Source organism: Leptonychotes weddellii, chromosome 1, assembly GCF_054177405.1.
Source record: "Leptonychotes weddellii isolate Sample4059 chromosome 1, ASM5417740v2, whole genome shotgun sequence".
NCBI classification, from domain to species: domain Eukaryota; kingdom Metazoa; phylum Chordata; class Mammalia; order Carnivora; family Phocidae; genus Leptonychotes; species Leptonychotes weddellii.
Window position 1 is genome coordinate 52,926,199 of NC_138369.1, and position 22,328 is coordinate 52,948,526.

At 39.5% G+C, this 22,328-nt stretch overlaps 1 protein-coding gene across 36 annotated transcripts in view; it reads left to right on the forward strand.

The window, feature by feature from the left end:
* The first annotated feature begins 220 nt into the window (after positions 1 to 220).
* CLASP2 (cytoplasmic linker associated protein 2) overlaps positions 221 to 22,328 on the forward strand; it is a 185,388-nt gene continuing 163,280 nt past the window's right edge. For all 36 annotated transcript variants that reach the window (XM_081823428.1, XM_081823471.1, XM_081823437.1 and 33 more), the window contains exons 1-2: positions 221 to 632; positions 17,383 to 17,461. In XM_081823428.1, coding sequence (XP_081679554.1) covers positions 438 to 632; positions 17,383 to 17,461 — 274 coding nt within the window. In that variant the 5' untranslated portion in view covers positions 221 to 437. The remainder of the gene's footprint in view (positions 633 to 17,382; positions 17,462 to 22,328) is intronic.

The following is a 22,328-nucleotide window of genomic DNA, read 5'->3' on the forward strand; positions in this document are numbered from 1 at the left end:
GCGTTCTCTATCTTACAGAGTTGAGGGAAGGACGCTGCGATAGTAGATGCCCGATATGGGCCAGCCTCTAGAAAGGTGCTGATCCAGTTGGACCCCAACTCCCGCCAGGGGTCCCACTATGCCCAGCGGCTTCCTCGGGAGCAGCCGCCGCCGGCAAGTTGCAGTCGGGAGGGGAGGGCGCTCGCCGGCGTCGCGCTGACGTCACGCGCGTGCTGACGTCGTCGGCGGCCGCGGCCTCTAAAGCGGGCTGGGTTGCGGGGGGCGCCGAGTTTGAGTAGTTTGGGGGCCGCTCGGCGCCTGGCGCTAGTCCCGCCGCCCGCCGCACCCCGTGAGCCGGGCGTCGGCCGCACCGAGCGCGTCCGGCCCGTTCCCGCGGGGACCCGCGCTGGCGGCTGGGCGGCGCTCGGCAAAAGTTGGTCCCTCACGGGCGGGCGGCCATGGAGCCCCGCAGCATGGAGTACTTCAGCGCCCAGGTGCAGCAGAAGGACGTCGGCGGCCGCCTGCAGGTCGGCCAGGAGCTGCTGCTCTATCTCGGCGCCCCCGGCGCCATCCCGGACCTGGAGGAGGACCTGGGCCGCCTGGGCAAGACGGTCGATGCGCTCACCGGCTGGGTGGGCTCGAGCAACTACCGGGTAAGCGGCGGCGGCGGCGGCGGCGGCGCGGCCGGGCCGGGCACGCCCTCTCCGGCCAGCCCTTTAATCCCGGACGCGCGCGACCAGCCAGGCGAGCCCCCGGGGTGCGCCTGGCGCCTCGGAACCGCCCCGTGAAGGGGAAACCTGTAGGCTCAAGGGTCCCTGGACGCGAGTCGGGGACTTAGTTCCCACCAGGACCAAGATTTTCCCCAGTTGTGAACAATGACAAATTCAGCGATTCCGTGACACAGTGCGGAGTTTTTTTGGCATTAGGACACAATGTTTAATCAGCTATTTAAAAAATCATCGATACTTTGCATACAGAAAGCGCTCGAAGACTTTTTGCATTTGTACGTATCTTGTAAACACTGTTAGACCAAGACATAGAACATTAGGATACAATTTTTAAGTTCAAAAGAGTGTCAATTAATTCCTCTTAATTAGTGCTTTTTATCTTACTTGTTTCTTTTTTTCTTTTTAAAATTTTGAGTCTGGAAGGTTGTGCTCTTCGTCTCTAAGGGATCTTTAGAGCTTAATCAGGTGCCTGATTGCCTGATTAAGTTTACCGTTAAATCTAATACAAAGGTGCTGACCCCGGGGCATTATGTATTTGTTTTTCATTTATTGTCGACGGAAAGTAGTTGAACGCTTCCTGTTAATTTGTTTTGCTGCAGTTGAGGATTGACTCGGATTTGAAACCTGTGTACTAGTAGGTGACCTAGTGAAACGTGTCCCAGTGGATTAGTTGATGATGAAAAAAAATTACGAGTTACAAGAAGAATGAGTGTTTTTGAAGAGCTGGTAGTAGGCAGGCTGTAATGTAGCCAAGTTGAGAGACCAGGTAAATATTCTGTACTGAGCCTGTACTGTAGTTTTTAGCAGTTATTTTTCTTTCTAGTCTTCTGGTGGCAGTGTTGCTTTAAAATGCTGGCTCAAATCTACGGATGAAGTGATTTTTCTAAGTAATTTATGCTTATAATCCTGCGAATAGGCTGTACTTTGAAAGCTTTATTGTCCTAGAGTAGAAAGTCAAACTGCAATTATTGTGCAGATTTAATGGTGAAACTTACATGAGTCTTGGAAGGGGTTGACTTTTACAAGGATAATAAACCCTATGGGAATTAACCACCTTGATGCTCTATTACATACTATTTCATTATTTTTTAAAACTTTAGAAAACGTTAATATTGAATAATATATCAACTGTTTGGGAGGTTATTATTTCTTTGGGAGAAACAAGCTAAATTTACTTACACTGTGAGGACATATGCACACTCAAGATAATTGATTTTATGTTGCAACATAGGCTGTTGTAGAAAGTCAGCTCTTTGGTAATGCTTGCTCCCCTTCCCAAGTGAAGGGTGTCACCTACGCTGGCCATAGGGAGTTGGCTTTGGACCATTTCAATCTTCAGATATACCATCGTGTCACCTTCTACGTCAGCCATGGTGAGTTGGCTTTGGACCATTTCACTCTAAAGATGTACCTTCAGTGAATGGCATTTGACCAGTCCCATCTCTTGAAACACATCTCTTGGCTTCTGTAATACCACAATATCCTAGTTTTTCTTTAATGTCTTTAAGCACTACTACTTAGTGCTGTATTTTCCTTTCAACTGGTCCCTAAGAATTAGAATCCATCAGGGATCTGACCAGGTTCTCATCTCTTTACTACACATTCTCTCCATGCTCCTTACTAGATACTGTAGCCTGAGACAGTTTACACAATCAGAAGAAAACTGCCGCAGGCTTCCACAACCTTACCTACACACGCCCTTGTAGCTGTGCTGTCTGTATATTCTACCTTCTTCTCTGTTTCACTTACTGTATCAATTCCACTACATGAATTTTAGATTCCATGGTCTCTTGCCTACTTAAGGCCATTAATTCATCAATTCTACTTTCTCCTTCTTGAGTCATTAGTTCTCTTCTTTCTACTGGATGCTGTATATAAAACCTTTTCTGACGTTGTTAGAGGGCGTTTGGGTTAGTTTCTTGCTTGGGTTTTATAAACTAAGTTACCAAACTAGGTCATCATTTTTTACCCAAGGTACAATAACACATATTTAAGTCTTTAGGAAAAAAAGCGTATCATGGAATTTTTTGAACATACACACAAATAGAGAATTGTACTTAAATTTCAAAATATGCTGAACAAAATACAGTTTTCTTCAGATTTGATACTACTTTAGAATTTGAATATCTTAATAACCATCATTACTTCCAAAAATTTGAGTGATTATACTATATGTTGGGTATTGTTCTAGATACTGAGGATCCAGCTGTGAACAAGACTAGTAAATCTCATTCATTTAGCTTCATTTGGATATTTATTGAGTACGTACCATGAGCAGGCACTCTTCTAGGTACTTCAGATACAATAGTGGGAAAACAAAAATCCTTGCCTTTGTGGACTTAGATTCTAGTGGGGGTAGAGGAATACCCACAGATGAGTAACTAGAATCTATAATATGTTAGAGGTGGTAAGTACTTTGGAGAAAAAAAGCAGTGAAGGGAATAGGGAGTGTTGGGTAGGATGCAGGTAGTCAAGAAAGGGAGGTGAAATTTGGGTGTAGACGTGAAATAAATATAGGAGTGATGGATGATTTAGGCAGAGGAAACTGCAAATGTGGAGGCCCTAGTTCTGTGGAGGAACATAAAGGACAACATGGCTAGAGTTTATAAGTGAATGATGTGTTAAGAAAGATGAAATTGGGGAGGCAGGTGGAAAGAGCCTTATAGGATTTTATTCAAAGTCAGTGGAGGGTTTTATGTAGAGGGGTGGCTGCTTTGTGGAGAGTAGATTGTAAAGATGGCAATGTTGAGAAGTGCAAGATTTTGAGATACACTTTGGTGATAGAGCCAGTGGGACCTCCTGTTGGGTTGAGAGAGAGGAATTAAGGATAATTACCTTTTTTTTATTTTTATTTTTTAGATTTTATTTATTTGAGAGAGAGAGACAGAGATAGAGAGAGAGCACAAGTGGGGAGGAGAGGGAGAAAGGCTCCCCACAGAGCAGGGAGCCCGATGCGGGACTCGATCCCAGGATCCTGGGATCATGACCTGAGCCGAAGGCAGACGCTTAAGTGACTGAGCCACCCAGGCACCCGATAATTGCCTTTCTTGAGCACCTCTCATATACTTGGCAAATTGATGGAGGAGTACTTGAACCTAGGGAGGTTGAGATTTTCCTACTCCCTTTCTTTACTTTTCTAAAACTCTTCAGTATCCTATCATTTATCAGCTCTACTTTTTTATATTGTTTATCTGCAAATGTAACAGTAAGTTGAGTCTAAAAATGGAGAAATAAATAGCATTTATATAACTATGAAGTGCTGAGCTAAGTAATATGCTAAGATTTCAAGTCTTCTCGGAATCCAAAATCACAGCCCCTTTGCCATTTGAAGGATGAGACTTTCCAATGTCAGCTTCACCTTGATTGTATTTCTTATAAACTGTTAGTTTCTTAAAATATACCATTTCTTAGCTTGCTTAAACAAAAATTGTTTGAGATCTGTCTTTATATATGGACCTTGCCTATTCTTTTTTTTTTAAAGATTTTATTTATTTATTTGACAGAGAGAGAGACAACGAGAGAGAGAAGACAAGCAGGGGGAGTGGGAGAGGGAGAAGCAGGCTTCCTGCAGAGCAGGGAGCCCGATGCGGGGCTCGATCCCAGGACTGTGGGATCATGACCTGAGCCGAAGGCAGACGCTTAACGACTGAGCCACCCAGGCACCCCAACTTACAATAAAGAATGTCCACATTTTTAATTTTTTACTGTAAACGTTCTTTTACATTGTCTCCTTGCATGAGAGTTTGATTAGGGCAGTGATTCTGAACCCTGTCAGATTCAGTGCCCTCTTTTAATGTCTCCCTTATAATCCTGAAATAAAATTTATAGATAATACCGAGGACACATAATTTTTTAAAATCCCAATAATGTCCTAGCTGTACTAAAAAAGGAAAATTATATGTAATTTGTAATGGGATAAAATAGAGTTCAGTATGTAAATGCCCCATAATGGTAGCTAGATGGCTGTACCAGTACATAGTTTTGCTGTAGATGCTACCACAGCCAGTTCAGACCACTACGGGTGTGTGGTTGCTGGGGATTCAGACTCACAAGTGGCATTACTATTGGTGATTGTGATATCCTAGAACTCTAAATCCTGAACCTTATTTTTGTTGAGTACTCCAACTTAAAGAGTTTGACCACCCCAATCCAGTTAGCTTTTAACTATCCCACACTCCTCTAGTCTGAGCTTCCATTTCCTGGTCAATCAATCACACCCAGCATTCATTCTTTTTTTTTTTTTTTAAAGATTTTATTTATTTGACAGAGACACAGCGAGAGAGGGAACACAAGCAGGGGGCAGTGAGAGAGAGAGAGAAGCAGGCTTCCTGCCGAGCAGGGAGCCTGATGTGGGGCTCGATCCCAGGACCCCGGGATCATGACCTGAGCCGAAGGCAGACGCTTAACGACTGAGCCCCAGGCGCCCCTCCCGACATTCATTCTTAATTCTCTTCTCGATGTTCATACTCGTTTATGGTCGTGATTTGATAAAATGGAATCCTGGTTAATCCAACTCTGCCTACCCCCACACCTGTGGTGCCTACACCTGCAACTAAAGGTAGATGGAGAAGAACACAAAACCTCTGATTTCATTTTAAATTTCTGACCTTCAAGGGGGCCCTTATTGGTGGCTGGCAATCATACTGTATTTTCTAGTTCATTCAGTCTTAGACAAACTATTTTATATCTGTTCCGCTCCCCCTCAGACCTACCAGTATCTATTCTATATTCAGTGTCAGCTAATGGCCTTACTTGCTACTTTCCTGAGAAAATTGAAAGAATTGGAATTTCTTAAGATTCCCATTAGGGTGTGTACCCACCTCCCAGCATTTATACCCATAGCAGGCTCTCAGTGTTTGTTAAATCTAAATTAAAGCACATTTGTCCCTTGATTTACCAGCTGGAAAACTTATTTACTAAAACCATGCAAAAGAAAAGTTCTAGGCTCTGATAATTTCAAACAGGATTTTCATTTACTTGAATGGCTGGCAGCAGGACTGCTAAGTATGGCCATGTACCTTTGGGCCGCACAGCTCCAAGGAATAACAGTGTGTTGTACTACCCCCTCCCCCAGTTTAGAATAACTGTTTTTGGGTATATGTCTAGAAGTGGAAATACTGGATTATACTTCTCCTGTCTTGTCCCGCTCACTTGATCTAGAATTAATCAGTACCTTTAATTTTAAGTCATTTGTTTCCCTCCTTTTTTTGAGGGAAATAGTTTTATTATTTATATAATTACATAAAAATAACCTGTTAATTCTTTTTAGGTTTTCAATTTTGTAAGCCATCAGATTTTACTTACTTAATCTGGGCATAGAAGCTCTACTTGACAATTACTCTATCCCATTCTTTTTTTTTTTAAGATTTTACTTATTTATTTATTTGACAGAGAGAGAGAGAGAGACAGCGAGAGAGGGAACACAAGCAGGGGGAGTGGGAGAGGGAGAACGGGATTCCTGCTGAGCCGGGAGCCTGATGCGGGCTCGATCCCAGGACCCTGAGATCATGACCTGAGCCAAAGGCAGACGCTTAATGCCTGAGCCACCCAGGCGCCCCTCGTCTATCCCATTCTTTACTCATTTTCTTAGATGCTGAGTTAATTTGTGGAAAAAATGTCCTGTAAACCATTAATATTTCCTAATGAGAGGAGCATTACAGGAAGTCTGCTTCTTACAAAGAATACATATCTTTTTTTCTTTTCTACTTACGGTGGAAAACATCTGTGATTATGAATTAAGCTTATCTTCTTCCTAGATTTCAAGAATTGTTGTTAGGCTGACTTTTACATGGGAAATTCTAGTTGTGATTCTTAAATTGCAAGTAGTCATTACTATCTCGTGCATTTATTTAGCTTTGTTGTTGTTGGACAACATTTCTGATTTAAACTATTTGGAAAATTAAACATAGTGAATTAAATGAAACTCTGGCCAAGGCGACAACTTGCGTGTGATTTTATTGACATCACATTAGTTACTCAGATACGTTAAACCACCTCTCATTCAGAGGTGAAAAGGGAGAGTGAGAAAGAGAATGGGAAAATGACCCTAAAGGTTCTGGGACTTCTTGGGGTTAATAAAATTTCATAAATTTTTTTAAATTTCAGTTTTATGACTTTAAAACACCCTAAAATTTAAGCTTGGTCTTAGCCCCAAATTTGCTTTTTAGAGTTTCTGTTTTTCTGCCTGTTAAAAAATATTATTTTTGCTTTTAGTTTTTTTAATATTTTATGTTTTATACTTTTATATTTATAATTTAATATGTTTCTATTTTTGCTTTTGTATTTTATATGTACCTGTTAGAAAGTACACTAGTTTTGCTTTTATGTTTTAAAGGACCTGAATGGAGGGGCGCCTGGGCGGCTCAGTCGGTTGAGCAGTCTGCCTTTGGCTCAGGTCATGATCCCGGAGTCCCAGGATCGAGCCCCCCGTATCAGGCTCCCTGCTCAGTGGGGAGCCTGCTTCTCCCTGTGCCCCTCTCCTCTGCCCTCTGTTCATGATGTCTTTCTCTCTCGAATAAATAAATAAAATCTTAAAAAATAATAAAATAACCTGAATGGAGGCATTTGAGTTCGTAAGGAAGTGGTGGGGAGCAAATTGGAAGATAGCTCTAGTTGTTTTCTTCTCTTCTTTCTTGATGGTTTCTTATTCTACTGAAAGGACCCTTAGCCAAGATGTAGGCTAAGTTGAAAGATGTCCAAATGGAAATTCAGGAAAGTCAATTGTCTCTGGCTCCATGGTAAATTTTGATATTTGCTATATCAAATTCACCCACCATATTCTTTAAGAATGTGTTGGCTTATTATTGGGTCTTTATTTACTAACCCATGTGAATTTTAGAATCAGTCAAGTTGCACTAAAAAATTGGGGCTTTTATTGGAATTACATTGAATATCCTCTTTTGGGGGGAAGATTGGGTATCTTTTTTTTTTTTTTTAAGATTTTATTTATTTGACAGAGACACAGTGAGAGGGAACACAAGCAAGGGGGAGTGGGAGAGGGAGAAGCAGGCTTCCTGCGGAGCAGGGAGCCCGATGTGGGACTCGATCCTAGGACCCTGGGACCATGACCTGAGCCAAAGGCAGTTGCTTAATGACTGAGCCACCCAGGCGCCCCAGATTGGATATCTTTATAATGACCTCTTTTACCCATGAAAATTATTTGTGCTTTTTTTTTTTTTAAGATTTTATTTATTTTTTTGAGAGAGGGAAAGCAAGCGGGAGAGCACCAATGGAGGGAGAGGCAGAGGGAGAGGGAGAAGCAGACTCCCCATTGAGCAGGGAGCCCGATGTGGGGGCTCGATCCCAAGACCCTGGGATCATGACCTGAGCCAAAGGCAGATGCTTAACCGACTGAGCCACCCAGGTGCCCCTGTGTTTTCTTCAATATGTCTCATTAATGTTTCATTATTTTCTCCAAATAGGTCTTAAACACATTTTGTTAGATTTATTCTAATAGTTATTGAGAGTATAAATCCTATTTTTTTATTTTTAAAAAATTATGTTTTCTGATATATTGAAATGAAATGGCATTTTGGATATTGATTTTTGCGACCAACCTGCCCCGTAATTCAAAACATTTTTTCTGCAGTTTGTGGATTCTTTTAGGTTTTCTCTATAAATGGTAGTCCCTTCTCATCTGTGGGGGATACATTTCCAAGACTCCCCAGCAGATGCTGGAAACAGCAGATCGTACCTATATACACACTATGTTTTTTCTTATACATACATACCTGTGAGAAAGTTTAATTTATGTTAGGCACCATAAGAGATTAACAGCAATAATAAAGCAGAACATTTATAACAATATACTATAATAAAAGCTATATGAATGTGGTCTCTCAAAATCTCCTTGTACTATACTCACCCTTCTTGTGATGATGTGGGATAATGAAATGATGAGATGAAGTAAGGTTAATGATGTAGGCATTGTAACATAGTGTTAGGCTATTATTGATTTCTGAAGAGGATTATCTACTTCTGAACCACAGTTGACCTTGGTAACTCAGGCTGTGGAAAGCAAAACTGGGGATAAGGGGGGACTACCAGATAATAATGATAGTTTTGCTTCTTTCCAGTTCTTTAGTTTTGCTTGGTTTGGGTGCATTGGCTAAGACTCTTAGGATGAGGTTGAGTAAAAGAGTGTGGGCCTTGAGTTCTTTTGTTTCAAGGGTATGTTCATTTCACCATTAGGAATCACAGTTCCTGTAATTTTTTTTTTTTTAAAGATTTTATTTATTTGACAGAGAGGGACAGCAAGAGAGGGAACACAAGCATGGGGAGTGGAGAGGGAGAAGCAGGCTTCCTGCTGAGCAGAGAGCCCGATGCAGGGCTCCATCCCAGGACCCTGGAATCATGACCTGAGCCGAAGGCCAACACTTAACAACTGAGCCACCCAGGCGCCCCTCCTGTAATTTTTTTTAAAAAAACTTTTTACTATAAAGAATTTTGAACATATGTAAAGGTAGACAGAATAAAATAACAAATCCACCCACAACACTCATCAGTCCATGGCTAATCATGCCCCATCACTTTGTCACAAATCACAGATACATTGTTTCATCAATGAGACTTTTGATTTAGTGTCTCAAAGATAAATGTTCTTTAAAGAATTGTTGGGGTGCCTGGGTGGCTCAGGCAGTTAAGCGTCCAACTCTTGATCTCAGCTCAGGTCTTGATCTCAGGGTCTTGAGTTCAAGCCTCACGTTGGGCTCCCAACTGGGCATGGAATCTACTTAAAAAAAATTATTAAAAAATTGTTAACATAACCTCACCACCATTATCATATGTAAAAAAAAAAAATAATGCCAAATATGCAGGGTCAAATTTCCAATTTTTAAAATGTCATGCAAATTTTTAATTAGATATTTATTTGTTTATTTTAGTAGGCTCCCACCCAGTGTGGAACTCAGTGTGGGGCTTGAACTCACGACCCTGAGATCAAGACTTGAGCTGATACCAGGCGCCTGGGTGGCTCAGTTGGTTAAGCAACTGCTTTCGGCTCAGGTCATGATCCCAGGGTCCTGGGATCGAGTCCCGCATCGGGCTCCCTGCTCTGCGGGGAGCCTGCTTCTCCCTCTGCCTCTCTCTCTCTGTCTCTCATGAATAAATAAATAAAATCTTAAAAAAAAAAAAAAAAAAAGACTTGAGCTGATACCAACAGTTGGATGCTTAACTGACTATGCTACCCAGGCACCCCTTTAATTATTTCAAGAAAACTCAGGATCCAAATAAGATTTCCACACTGTGATTTGTTAATATATTAGTTTCCTGTTGCTGCTGTGTCAATTTACCATACCCTTAGTAGCCTAAGCAACATAGATTTATTTTCTTATAGTTTTGGAGGTCAGAAGTCCTAAATGGGTTTCGCTGGGATAAAATCAAGGTTTCAGCAAGATTGTATTCTTCTAGAGAACTTCGAGGAGATAATTTTCCATATTCTGGAAACTGCATGCATTTCTTGGCTTAAGACCTCTTCTGTCTTCAAAGCCAGCAGTATAGCACCTTCAAATCTTCCTGACCACTGCTTTTGTCATTGCATCTCTGTTTACTCTCCTGCCTCTCTTTTATGAGGTGTCTTGTGATATATTGGGCCCAAGATAACCCAGAGTAATCTCCCCACTTTAAGACCTTTACAACATCTTTAAAGTTCTTTTTACCACATAAAGGAACATTCTCACAGGTCTTAGAGGTTAGGATGTGGACACCTTTGGGAGGCCATACCTCAGTCAACATGTTTATTAAGTTTCTTTGAATTTGTTTCTCCCTCAGTTTCTCTTTTTAAAAATTCTTGGATTTTAGGGTGCCTGGGTGGCTCAGTCGTTAAGCGTCTGCGTTCAGCTCAGGTCATGATCCCAGGGTTCTGGGATCAAGTCCTGCATAGGGCTCCCTGCTCAGTGGAGACCTTGCATCTCCTTCTATCCCTACCCCCACTCGTGGGCACCCCCCACTTCTCTCTCTCTCCCATAAATAAATAAAATCTTAAAAAAAAAATTCTTGGATTTTATTTGTAGAGTTTCCCACAGTTATGATTTTGCTGATTTCATTCCTGTGCGCTAGTTCCTCTGTATTTCCTATAAATTGGTAGTTGGACCTATAGCTTGATCAGATTCGATCTTTTTTTCCTCCTCAGGAGGCACATAGCATCAAGAAAGCACATAAGGTATGATAGTATCTTTTTATGATGTTAGCAACCATTAATGTTCAGTGTTTAGATCTCTTAATTCATTAGGGTTTGCAAAATGATACTCTAATTTTGTCATTCTTTCGCTTATTAAGAGAAATTTAGACCATTTACTTCTGTTTGGTTACTCATTGGCATAGTTTATAATAGAAAGGCAGGCATACCTCATTTTCTTGTGCTCTACATTATTGTGCTTCATATACTGCATTTTTCACAAATTGAAGGTTTGTGGCAACCCTGCATTAAACAAGTCAATTGGTGCCCTTTTTCCGACAGCATTTGGTTACTTTGTTATATCTATGCCACATTTTGGTAATTCTTGCAGTATTTCTAAATTTTTTTGTTGTAGTGTGTTATGATGATCTGTGATCAGTGATCTCTGATGTTACTATTGTAATGGTTGGAACCACACCTATTCAGGATGGCAAACTTAATCAATAAATGTGTTCTGACTGCTCCACTGACCAGCCATTTCCTGTTTTTCTCCCTCTCCCTGGGCCTCCCTGTTCCTTGAGACACAACCATATTGAAATGAGGCCAATTAATAGCTCTACGATGGCCTCTAAATGTTCAAGTGAAAGAAAGAGTTGCGTGTGTCTCACAGTAAATCAAAAGCTAGAAATGATTAAGCTTAGTGAGGAAGGCAAGTCAAAAGCTGAGACAGGCCAAAAGCTAGGCCTCTTGTGACAAACAGCCAACTTGTGACTGGAAAGGAAAGGTTCTTGACGGAAATTAAAAGTGCTACTCCAGTGAACACACAAATGATAAGAGAGCAACACAGCTTTATTGCTGATAGAGAGACAAAGTTTTAGTGGTCTGGATAGAAGATCAAAGCGGCCACAATACTCCCTTAAGCCAGAGTGTCGTCCAGAGCAAGGCCCTAACTATCTTCAGTTCTGTGAGGGCTGAGATTGGTGAGGAAGTCATGGAAGTTTGAAGCCAGAAGTTGGTTCATGAGGTTTAAGGAAAGAAGCCATCTCCATAACATAAAAGTTCAAACAAGTTATTCAGAAGATCTAGCTAGGATGATTCATGAAGGTAGCTACACTAAACAACAGATTTTCAATGTAGACGGAACAGCCTTATGTTAGAATAAGATGCCATCTAGGACTTTCACAGCTAGAGAGAAGTCAGTGCCTGGCTCTAAAGGACAGGGTGACTCTCTTGTTATGGGCTAATGCAACCTATGACTTTAAGTTGAAGCCACTGCTTCACTTACCATTGTGAAAATCCTAAGGCCCTTCGGAATTATGCTAAATCCACTCTCCTGTGCTCTATAAATGGAACAACAAAGCCTGGGGGAGAGCACATCTATTTACAACATGGTTTCCTGAATATTTTAAGCCACTGCTGAGACCTACTGCTGAGAAAAAAAAGATTCCTTTCAAAATATTACTGCTCGTTGACAATGCACCTGGTCATGCAAGAGCTGCAGTGGAGATGTACAATGAGAATTACTGTTGTCTTCATGCCTGCTAACATGCCTGCTAATCCATTCTGCAACCCATGGATCATGGAGTAATTTTTATTTTAAAGTCTTACTGTTTAAGAAATAACATTTCGTAAGGCTATAGCTGCCATAGATTGTGATTCCTGTGATGGATCTGGGCAAAGTAAATTGAAAGCTTCTGGAAAGGACTCACCATTCTAGATGCCTAGAAAATTCATGATTCCTGGGAAGAGTTCAACATAACAGGAGTTTGGAAGAAGTTGATGGCTTTGAGGCATTCAAGGGAGGGAGTAACTGCAGACGTGGTAGAAATAGCAAGAGAACTAGAATTAGAAGTGGAGTCTTCGCTGTGCAGCAACTTTTTATCTTGATGTAGTCCCAATAATTTATTTTTGCTTTTGTTTCCCTTGCCTCAGGAGACATCTAGAAGTTGCTACAGCCAGTGTCAAAGAAGTTACGTGCCTATGTTCTCTGCTAGGATTTTTATGGTTTCAGATCTTACAGTTAGGTCTTTGATCATTTTGAGTTTATTTTTGTGTAAGGTGTAAGAAAGTGGTCCAGTTTCATTCTTTCACATGTTGCTGTCCAGTTTTCCCAGCACCGTTTGTTGAAAAGACTGTCTTTTTGGATATTCTGATGGGTTAAATAGGTGATAGGTATTAGGGAATGTACTTGTCATGATGAGCACAGGGTGATGTAAGTGTTGAATTACTACATTGTACACCTGAAACTCATATAACACTATATGTTAACTAACTGGAATTAAAATAACTTGGGGGAAAAAAAGAAATGGAGCCTGAAAATGTGAGTTGCGACAATCTCATGATAGAACTGGAGCAGATGAGTTGCTTCTTAATGAATGAGGAAATAGTTTTTCTTGGGATGGGATCTACTCCTGGTGAAGATGCTGTGAAGATTGTTGAAATGACAGCAAAAGATTAAAAATATTACATATATTTAGTTGATAAGCAGCATCAGAGTTTGAGAACCTTGACTCCCAATTTTGAAAGAAATTCTGTGGGTAAAAGGCTATCAAACAGCATCACATGCTACAGAGAAATCATTCATGAAAGGAAAAGTCAGTTGTTGCAGCAAACTTCATTGTTGTCTTTTTTTTTTTTTTGAAGATTTTATTTATTTCTTGATGAGAGAGAGACAGCGAGAGAGGGAACACAAGCAGGGAGAGTGGGAGAGGGAGAAGCAGGCTTCCCGCAGAGCAGGGAGCCCAGTGTGGGGCTCGATCCCAGGACCCTGGGATCATGACCTGAGCCGAAGGCAGACGCTTAACGACTGAGCCACCCAGGTGCCCCTTTTGTTGTCTTATTTTTAAGAAATTGCCACAGCCACCCCAGCCTTTAACAACCACCACCCTGATTGGGCAGCAGCCATCAACGTTGAGGCAGGACCCTCCACCAGCCAAAAGATTACAACTTGCTGAAAGCTCAGATAATTGCTAACATTTTTTAGCAGTAAAGTATTTTATAGTTAAGGTATTTACTTTTCTTAAGACATAATGATATTGCATGCTTACTAGAGCAAAATATAGGGTAAACATGACTTATATATGCACTGGGAAATGAAAAAATTGACTTGACTCACTTTGTTGCGATATTCCCTTTATTGCAGTGGTCTGGAACAGAATCCACAGTTTTTCTGAGGTATGCCTGTAGTTCAAATGATTCTTTCATTTACTAAGTGTTGAAATATTAAGGTGGTCTTCTAGCATCCTCCAGTATTGGCTAAATAGTTTTTATCATTATGAATTCTTGTATTTAAACATATCTAATGTGTTTCAAGACAATGCAGTTATTATCCTTATTAATATTTAAATGTTCTATCTTGACATGACCCTAGTAATCTCTTACAGCATCTTCGCTGTCTGGTATCACAAGATGTCCTAGTTCCTGCTCCTGCCCTGGAATCAGCCACTTCTCCAAGAAACTCTGGTTCTTTTTAGTGGGAAATAGTATATATGTGACTGCTAGTGGAACTCATTGTTACTTGTTTGATTGTTTCTAGATTTTTTTTTTCAATAAATAGGATGGGAATTTTGAAGAAAAATATATCATGAGTTCATAGTGATTCTAATTTAGTTTCAGGACTGCATTTTTTACTACTTCTGTATGTCTTCTATCTCCTTCAATCAACAAGATTTCTAAAATCATTGAAGTTTCTTTTTTGCAGAGTTTAGTGTTTGTTCTTAGTATATCCCCCTGGAGAGAGATAATCAAATTACTATACTTTAAAGTCACTTGAAATAGTTAAAATACTAATTTGGTATATGTTTAGGCTCACTTACTTTGTTTTCAATGAAATTAGTTATTGCTACAAATACAGTGTATTCAAAATAGTCTGGCTTCCTTCTCTATTCCTTATAGCCTGTTCCTAACCATTAAAAATATTTTTTCTTATTATTTTTCCATTGCTGTTATTTTTAATAAACATTTCTAACTATATCTACACGTAGTGCTCTTTGTATATATACATGCATTGTCCAACTTGCTTTTTTCAGTTAACGATATATCATGGAGGTGCACTTGGGTGGCTCAGCTGGTTAAGTGTCTGACTCTTGATTTTGGCTCAGGTCATGATCTCAGGGTCGTGAGATCAAGACTCGTGTCGTGCTCCACGCTTAGCGAGGAGTCTGCTTGAGATTCTCTCCACCCCCCCCCCCACTCACTCTTTCTCTTTAAAATAAATAAAATCTTAAAGAAAACAATATCATAGAGGTATTGCATAGCAGAATTAGGGTAGTCCTCATTTTTATTTTTAAAGTGTTAGAGTGGGGCGCCTGCGTGGCTCAGTCGTTCAGCATCTGCCTTCGTCTCAGGTCATGATCCCAGGGTCCTGGGATCAAGCCCCGCATCAGGCTCCCTGCTCAGCGGGAAGCCTACTTCTCCCTCTCCCACTCCCCCTGATTGTGTTCCTGCTCTCGCTCGCTCTCTCTCTCTGTCAAATAAATAAATAAAATCTTTAAAAAATAAAATACAGTGTTATAGTACCCTGTAGCATGGATGTACCATCGTTTATTGAATCTGTCTCATATTGATGAATGTTTGGATAGTTTCTGGTCTCTTGCAATGAATAATATTCATATGTCCTTTAATAATTTTGTTAGTGTACATTAGGGATAGATTCCTAAATGAGATCTTACCAAGTGTGCATGTTTTTCCTGCTAATTTGAGATACTGCTTTTATCACCTGTAAAGTCTATTAAGTCTGTGAGCCTATTTGTAGATTTTTCAATTATGTTTTAACAGCTTTATTGATATAATTTACATATTATACAATTTATTCATTTGAAGTGTACAATTCATTGATTTTTTTAGTATATTTACATATATGCACAACCATCAGCACAGTTAATTTTATAATTATTTTCATCACCTCAAGAAGATCCCTGTACCCTTTTGCAGATACCACCTTATCCCCCCATATTCCCTAGTTCTAAGCAACCACTAATCTACTTTCTATCTCTATAGGTTTGCTTATTTTGGACATTTCTTACAAGTTTAATCATACAACATCTCACCATTTGTGACTTTTTTTTTCGCTTACGATGTTTTCAAGGTTCATTCATGTTGTAACATGTACCAGTCAGTCCTGTTCATGACCACATTTTTGATTGAGTGCATACACCACATTTTCTTTACCCATCAGTTGAAGAACATGTGGGTTTTTGCACCTTTAGCTATTATGAATAAGGCTGTAGTGAACATTGGCATACAGGTATCTGTGTCCTGGTTTAACTCCTTTGGATATATACCTAGGAGTGGAATTAATTGTTGGCCACTCAGTGTTTTTGTAACACCCTTCACCTTATACCTTCCCTTTTTTCCTGTGCTTCATAGAGGGTTTTTCTCCATGTTCTCTTCTCCAGTGGTAAACTGCTCCTTACGCTGTCCTTGCTAGCCTGGTTGTGGCGAGTGGGGGTGTTCTCTGTTTTTCTGGTCCAGCTTCAGTCTTAGGAGCCCTTGGTTCTTGAGTCTTAGGGATGAGGCTTTATCAGAGATCCTGCCTCTCCTCAACTATAGACCTCTAATCATCTGAGCCCAGGATGATTTTCTGCTTCTCCCTCTGAAGTAGAGAACTTTTTTTCTTTCCTCTTTGCTCAGCAGCAGTGAGTTTTCACCTGTGTCCTGGGGTGACAGTATTTGTCTTTCAGTAGCATCATACCTTTGTTTCTTACAAAAGTATGGGAAAAGAAAGGTTTGTGCCTTTCCTACAAAGGCAGCTGCTCCCTTCGTCAGACTTGTACAACCAAGAGATACTTTTTCCAATCACGAGTGTTCAGTGGAGGTTTGTGGAGAAAGAGCCTGTAAATGGGTCTCTCCTTTTGTGTCTGTGGCTACTAGGAATTATATATTTTCATGCTATCCCACATTCAGCTATTAACAAGTTAAATATAGTTGAACTCTTAACCCACTTGTATCACATTTTCATTTTCCTTCTGTCCTCTGCCACATGTGTCCTACTGCTTATGTCCCATCTCTCCTTGGGAGCATCTATCTTTCCTTAAATTTCAGGCTAGTTGATTATCCTACAACTGCAGCTTTCTTATGGATTCAAGAGAGATATGGTTCTATAGATTATTTGGCTTTTTCTTGTTACAGTGGGAGTGGTATTTTTTTCCAGTGTCTCCATCCTAGACAAAAGCTGGAATTTCTGTATAATAAAAGGTGCTGTTATTTTTAACTTTCATTTAGGAAACATTTCAACATTATGGGAAAGTTGCTTGTATAGTCAGTGAACTTCTTTGTACCCTTCACCTAATTTACCAGTTACTAACATTTTGCCAAATACACTTTATCACTATCTTCCTGCATATTTATACACCATTATTATTATTATTATTGTTATTATTATTGAACCATCTGAGAATAGGGTGCCCTAACCTCATGGCTGTTTATCCCTGAATACTGCAGTCTCCTTATTTTTTAAAAAAACTTGGTAATATGTGAAGATCTTTATATGTCAGTGATTATAATTGATTTGAAAGAATGCATTGGTACTTTGTATTCATTAAAATTTCTTTCTATCTGTAGGTATCATTAATGGGATTGGAAATTTTAAGTGCCTTTGTGGACAGATTATCAACACGATTTAAGTCCTATGTAGTAATGGGTAAGTTAACTTTATCTAAAAATTATTGTGGGTTTTGACATACTGACTTTTTTTCTCACTGTTTTTAATAGAATTGGTTCTCTGTGAATGCAAAAATGTGATTTTGTACAACCCAGAGATCTAATTAGCATTTTAGGTTGCCTAGACATAAAAGATTTTAAGCCTATTTAAATAAATATTTCCTTTGAGACCAAAAAAAAAAGCAAAAAACACACTAAATATACTGTTGATAGATTTTTACTTCATATTTTAAAATGTTTTACTGTAACTTTTACTTTTTTTGTAACATTAAAAATTTATAACTTACACCATGACTTTTTTCCATTTTTTCTCTTTTTAATTATTCATTTATTTTTTTCCCTTTTCAAATTTTTATTTCAATTCTAATTAACATACAGTTATTGGTATATTGGTTTCAGGAGTAGAATTCAGTGATTCATCACTTACATAGAACACCCAGTGCTCATAACAAGTGCCGTCCTTAATACCCATCACTCATCTAGCCCACCCCCCACCCACTTCCTTCCATCAACCCTCAGTTTGTTCTCTATCATTAAGAGTCTCTTGTGGTTTGTTTCCCTCTCTCTCCTTTTTTTCCTCCCTTCCCGTATGTTCATCTGTTTTGTTTCTTAAATTCCACATATAAGTGAAATCATACGGTATTTGTCTTTCTCTGACTTATTTCACTTAGCGTAGTATACTCTAGTTCCATCCATGTCATTGCACATGGTTAAGATTTCATTCTTTTTGATGGCTGAGTAATATCCCATTATATATATAGACACACACACACCACATCCTTATCCATTCATCAGTTGATGGACATTTGGGCTCTTGCCATAGTTTGACTATTGTTGATGATGCTGCTATAAACATCATGGTGCATGTACCCCTTCGAATCTGTATTTTTGTATCCTTTGGGTAAATACCTAGCAGTGCAATTGCTGGGTCATAGAGTAGCTCTATTTTTAACTTTTTGAGGAACCTCCATACTGTTTTCCAGAGTGGCTGCTCCAGTTTGCATTCCTACAATGCCACTTGTTAGACTATCTGTGACGGACCAGTTCTTTTGCTGCTAGTCTGTTGCAGATGAATATTTTGTAAAATACAATAAAAATAAATTACAGCAAAGTGAAAGGAAAAAAAAACAAGGCCCAATTTTTTATTATTAGATTCAATAAATAAAATTATTTTGGTCAGATTGTTTTTAAAATTTTATTTTATAAACACTCTTCATTTTTTTTTTTACCACAAATAGTTTGTAGACTGGTCCAGGCTGCCAGCCATACTTTGAGGTGCACTTACAGTAGTGTGTTTGCAGTACAGTACAGCATAGTAATACAATGCTTTTCTTTGTGTGGTGGTTAGGATTACAGCGTTGACTTTGACCTGTTTTCTAAACCTGAGTGACCTTCATGTGTCTTTTCGAGTGCTTTGATGAGTAGATTTGGTTCCTATTATGTAGAAATATTTAAGGGGGGGAAAAAAGAAATATTTAAGGGAAACCTCAGATGTTTGTGATTTTCTTTTATGAGTTAAGTTAATGCTTCATAATGCCTCACTTATTTTTGAATTATCTTTGGTCAACTTTTTATTCATGTTTGGTATAACCGTAAATTCTGCTGCTTTCTTCTTTTTATAAACTTTTTTGTTTAGCTATCTTTTTAGCAGAAGCATCTTAGTGAGTTTCCCTTTATTATTCCCTTTTTAATCAATACCTGGTATCAATTCATTCTTTATATGAATATTCTCTAGAAAGGTGATTTTTTTACTCTGTCAGTCTTCTGCTGAAAGATCCTATGATGGGGTGCCTGGGTGGCTCAGTCGTTAAGTGTCTGCCTTCGGCTCAGGTCATGATCCCAAGGTCCTGGGATCGAACCCTGCATCGAGCTCCCTGCTACGCGGGAAGCCTGCTTCTCCCTCTCCCACTCCCCGTGCTTGTGTTCCCTCCCTCGCTGTGTCGCTGTCAAATAAATAAATAAGATCTTTAAAAAAAAAAAAAATCCTATGATGTTAAAAACTATGCTCTGCAAACATATTTTACTTGCTTATGTATTTTCTTAAAACATTTTGAATCATTGTTTAAAATTACAACATTTTACATAAAAATTCATGTTTATGACTTGTCTTAAACAATTGGTCAATGTGGCAACCCTGATCTTCCACTCCTACGGGTACTTTTTGGCTGAAGTTTTGTCATAGCTTCTCTTTTGAATGGGTCATGAGCTTTCTGATTCATAAGTCGCTCCCATCTCCTCTTGTCTCCTCATAACTGAGATATCAGTTATGATATGGCAAGCTTGGAATACTGCCATTTTTAGAGCTGGTTCATTTTTGGCATTTTCTGTATGTCCCTGACTGTAGGCATTTATGTTTGTAACCCCTGCCCTGTAGTAGTTCCCTATTATTAGCTGTGACAGATAGTATTTTAGGCTTGACAGTAATTCTAGGTATTACGTATCTTGCTTATTTTTTGAACACAAGGAGGGCCAGATGGGATTTGATGCTCCGACTGCTCGTTATGAGGCAGTAGGAGTATTGGGACCAGAATCCTAGTTTGTTGCCTCCTAGGACTGTCCTGCTTTCAGAACTTCTGTTTTGCTGTCCTTTGGTGTTCTAGTTCTCTCAGCCTGTATGTCTCTTCTGCATCTCAATAGCCTTATTTATCAGTGATCTTTAGCAAGTACTTTTTTCTACTTCAGCTAATCAGAAACTTGCTCAGTCTTATTAGTTCTGGCCGAATTTGTTCATGCTTCTGCAGTGCTGTTCTTTCTTTTTGAAATCCTCTCCTTGGGGCGCCTGGGTGGTGTAGTCAGTTCAGTTAAGTGTCCCACTCTTGGTTTTGGCTCAGGTTGTGTGATCTCAGGGTCCTGAAATTGAGCCCCACATCGGGTTCCACGTGGAGTCTGCTTGGGACACACACTGCCCCTCCACCCTTCTCTCTCTCTCTCAAATACATGAATAAATCTTGGTTTTTTTAAGATTTTATTTATTTATTTATTTGACAGAGAGCGAGAGAGCACAAGCAGGGGGAACAGTAGAGGGAGAGGGAGAAGCAGGCTCCCCACTGAGCAAGGAGCCTGATGTGGGACTAGATCCCAGGACCCTGGGATCATGATCTGAGTCAAAGGCATTCGCTTAACCATCTGAGCCACCCAGGTGCCCCTACATAAATAAATTAAAAAAAAAAAAAAAGAGGGCGCCTGGGTGGCTCAGTTGGTTAAGTGACTGCCTTCGGCTCAGGTCATGATCCTGGAGTTCCGGGATCGAGTCCCGCATCGGGCTCCCTGCTCAGCAGGGAGTCTGCTTCTCCCTCTGACCCTCCTCCCTCTCATGCTCTCTGTCTCTCATTCTCTCTCAAATAAATAAATAAAATCTTAAAAAAAAAAAAAAAAGAAAGAAACAAGTCCTTTTTTTCTCTTTAAAAGATTTACTTCAGATTTCAATATCTAGGAACTTTTCATATTAACCTCACCCTACACTGAAGTTTTCTTTACTCCATGATTCTTATACCCTTAAATACTTAATAAATTACATTAAGTTGCTTTTATTCGTATTTCATATGTGTTCTCCATATATCTACATAGGCTTATATGTAATTTTTTTTATCTTCTAATCTACTCTTTATGGTTACTTCTGTACATTAATGTTAGCCAGTATCATTTTCACTTTGAACCCTACATGTTCATCATTTTCCTTGATGAAACTTGAACTTGTTATTAGTTGAGAGTCAGTGTGGTATAATAGGAAAATTTTATCACTACTTTGCTACCGTATATTGCCTACGTGTCATCCATTTATTAGGCCTTATCTACTGTACATATGAGAGATTATCCTTGCACTATTTTTGGTTTGTATGGTAGCTCCATAAGATAGGCAGTATATCTGTGTAGTCTTAAGGGGGTACAGTACTAAACTAAGAGTCCCAGGGTTAACTTTCTTGTTTTACCCTGTCTTAGAATTTAGCCAAACCATGTTAGGAGCCTTTCTGTAAGAGGAAGAAATTGAATTAAATTATGTGTGGAAGGTGTTTTTTTTTAAATAATGTAATCCTAGATATATGTAACTTGATGTGAGTGATACTTTCTTTTGGTGCACTTAGGTTATTATAGCTATTTTTACCTTTTCACGTTAAAAGTGAAGAGATGTTTCAGGAAAATTGAGATTCATGTTCAGTTTTAGACGAAGTGCCAGACAGAGTATGGGCTCTATTGATACAGTTCTTTAATATAAAATACTTAATTTTTCTTTTGTGACCACATGTACTGTGGAAAAATAAGCTTTTCAAACAAAAAAATATATACAGTTTACTGATTACCAACCCTGGTTTATGATAACTGAATTCAGTAAAGGATCTCATGTTTTACAAATTTTAAGCAGATAGTTTTTTTTTTTAATTGTTAGTCACCATACGTTACATCATTAGTTTTTGATGTAGTGTTCCATGATTCATTGTTTGCGTATAACACCCAGTGCTCCATGCAATACATGCCCTTCTTAATACCCATCACCAGGCTAACCCATCTCCCCACCCCCCTCCCGTCTAAAACCCTCAGTTTATTTCTCAGAGTCCATAGTCTCTCATGGTTTGATTCCCCCTCTTCATTTTTCCCTTCCTACTATTTTTTTTTAACATAAAATGTATTATTTGTTTCAGAGGTACAGGTCTGTGATTCATCAGTCTTACACAATTCACAGCACTCACCATAGCACATAAACTCCCCAGTGTCCATCACCCAGCCACCCCATCCCTCCCACCCCCCACCACTCCAGCAACCCTCAGTTTGTTTCCTGAGATTAAGAGTCTCTTATGGTTTGTCTCCCTCTCTGGTTTCATCTTTTTTTTTTTTTTAAGATTTTATTTATT